This window comes from Betta splendens, chromosome 22, assembly GCF_900634795.4.
Source record: "Betta splendens chromosome 22, fBetSpl5.4, whole genome shotgun sequence".
Classification (NCBI taxonomy): domain Eukaryota; kingdom Metazoa; phylum Chordata; class Actinopteri; order Anabantiformes; family Osphronemidae; genus Betta; species Betta splendens.
In genome coordinates this window covers 642,147-644,849 of record NC_040900.2, presented here as the reverse complement: position 1 = coordinate 644,849, position 2,703 = coordinate 642,147, and the positions used below count along the sequence as shown (strand labels likewise).

Below are 2,703 nucleotides of genomic sequence, written 5' to 3'. Positions count from 1 at the left end.
TCCGTCCACCGAGCAGCTGATTAGCAGCTTCCCCGTGAAGCCCCGCTCAGCTACGTCTCCTCCTGCATCCATCACTCATCGTCCTTCATCCAGGAGGGTTCCCTCTCTCCTCTCCTCCCTCCTCCTCCTCCTCTCCATCCTCTGTTGACGTCCATGGCTCTATCACCCGCATCACCGCTTTCCACCGCTCTCGGTCCAGTCATGTAGTCATTATGGCTCTGCTAATTCGCTCTGCGTTCACGTCGTTCCTCCCTCCTGCGTCTTTCCTCTTACTTTTCTTGTAGTTCATCAGTCGCCGTTTCTGTCGGAAACTCTGCTTTTCGTGGGGATTTCCGCGTCTGCGAGCGTCTCCACGGTCTGCGTCCGTCTGGCTGCTGTCGGCTCCGGCGCGGTCCTTTCTCCTCATCGTGACTTAATTGTTTCCGGGCAGAGTTGGAAGCCACCGGGGACACGGCTCACATGAGTGCGCCTCCGCTGATCCGAGCGCCCAGCCCGCTGCCGTTCGCAGGGGGCACCACCATCAGCAGCTCCGGCACCGCGGGAGGAGGAGGAGGGGGCGGCGGCGGCGGCGGCGGAGTGATCTCCTTCCACATCCAGATCGGACTGAGCCGGGAGCCCGTGCTGCTGGACGCCGCAGAGCTCAGCCTCAGTCAGGTCCGGGAGGTGGCGTGTTCCATCGTGGACCAGAAGGTAACGCAGAGCTGTGGTACTTGTGAGGTCACAGTTCAAGTCCTGAGTGCGTAGCTGAGAACGGAGAGGACGAGGTGAGAGCAGGAAGCAGTCACACCATGCGGTTCAACATTATAGTTACTTTACAGGAAATGAACCATTGCTGGGGTTAAGCAACAGTTACCCACAAAGTGTTGGTCCAGAACATACGAGCCAATCAGAGAAGCTGAAGCGTGATGTGCCTCCGGCGCCGGGGCTTCTGGGCCCTGACGTCACTGCAGGTCAGAGTAGAGGGTCGGTCCCAGCAGTTAAACAGGAAGCCAGTGAGCAGCACCGGGCCCGGCGGCCCGGCTCGGTTCGGCCCGGCCCGGCCCGGTTCGGTTCGGCTCGGTTCGGCCCGGCCCGGCCCGGCTCGGTTCGGCTCGGTTCGGCTCGGCTCGGCTCGGCCCGGCCCGGCCCGCCCCGGCTCGGTTCGGCCCGGCCCGGCCCGGCCCGGCCCGGCCCGGTCCGGCTCGGCGCGGGGACGCGTGCTCGCGCGCGGAGCAGCAGATGAGTAGCTGCTTCCTGCGCTGAGGGAAGCGACCGAGTCGGATGTGCGGCGGCGTTGGTCGGTGCGGTGACTCACACTCACTGCTTCGCTTCTCGTTGGAAGCCATGAATCCTGCCTTTGTTCGCCATCTCTGCAGGGGTTTCTCTGTTTTTTTCCTCTTGGCGTTTGCTTTGTGAACTGAATTGAACTGAAAAGCTGTTGCCAAGCACTCGCAATGAAACCACACAAAACACACAGACAGTGTCGATGTCCTTACGAATGCGATACATGTCCTGGTTCTCACATAGAGAGAACGTGAGGCTGCTTTTCTCTCGTCCACTGTAACTCGGTTGGTTTCTTTCCCGCCTGAACTGAATGTGAGCAGAAGCCACAGCGCCGGCGTTGGTCCGTTAGCTCAGACTGGGCCGGAGGAGAAGGAACCTGACGCTGGATCAGGAGGAGGAACTGGGTTCTGCTGTGGACGTGAGGTCCGGTTCGCTGGTCCCATGAAAACCTGTCTGTGCATTCACTCGCTGCAGAGAACTAATTAGAAAATGTGGGAAAACACTTACTTAGTGTGAAAGCAGCCAAGGATGGAGATAAACACCAGCAGCGTATCACATCACATGGACTTTAACTCGTCACTCACACGTGTCCGTTCCGTTTTCTGGTTGTTACATTTCAGGTGAAAATCACTAAATCATCCATTTCTCCGCAGAGAGGCTGTTACACCTGAACACATCACACACACACACACACACACACACACACACACACACACACACACACACACACACACACACACACACACACACACACACACACACACACACACACACACACACACCTGAGAGCCAGGAGGCGCGACACACACACAACTCGTTGTGTGTGTTTATTAGTGGGATGTTGTTACTTTAAATGTGCAGCAGGTCATCTCCAAACCTGTTCACACCACGCGTGACATCGCTGGCAGAACGCAGCACTTAACTCCTCACATAGAACTAAATGCTCAGATTAGCAGGAGAAGCTGTGCGTGTGAACACAGGTGTGTTTCTAGAACCTTTCCAGAGCCTCAACCAAAAATCACGGTTCCTCCATCTGCTGAGCCCACAGAACAGAGCTGTGAAGCAGAACGGGCTCAGAGCGGCGGCCGTCAGCCTCCACCGGTTCAGGCAAGCGTAGTAAACACACACGCACACACGCATGTACACACACACACACACACACACACGCATGTACACACACACACACACACACACGCATGTACACACACACACGCACACACGCATGTACACACACACACACACACACACACGCATGTACACACACACACACACACACACGCATGTACACACACACACGCACACACGCATGTACACACACACACACACACACACGCATGTACACACACACACACACACGCATGTACACACACACACACACACACACGCATGTACACACACACACGCACACACGCATGTACACACACATACACACACGCATGT

At 56.8% G+C, this 2,703-nt stretch overlaps 1 protein-coding gene across 2 annotated transcripts in view; it reads left to right on the top strand.

Moving 5' to 3' along the window:
- Positions 1 to 2,703, top strand: part of prkd1 (protein kinase D1) — a 23,104-nt gene continuing 20,401 nt past the window's right edge. For both annotated transcript variants that reach the window (XM_029138811.3, XM_029138809.3), the window contains exon 1: positions 1 to 690. In XM_029138811.3, coding sequence (XP_028994644.2) covers positions 460 to 690 — 231 coding nt within the window. In that variant the 5' untranslated portion in view covers positions 1 to 459. The remainder of the gene's footprint in view (positions 691 to 2,703) is intronic.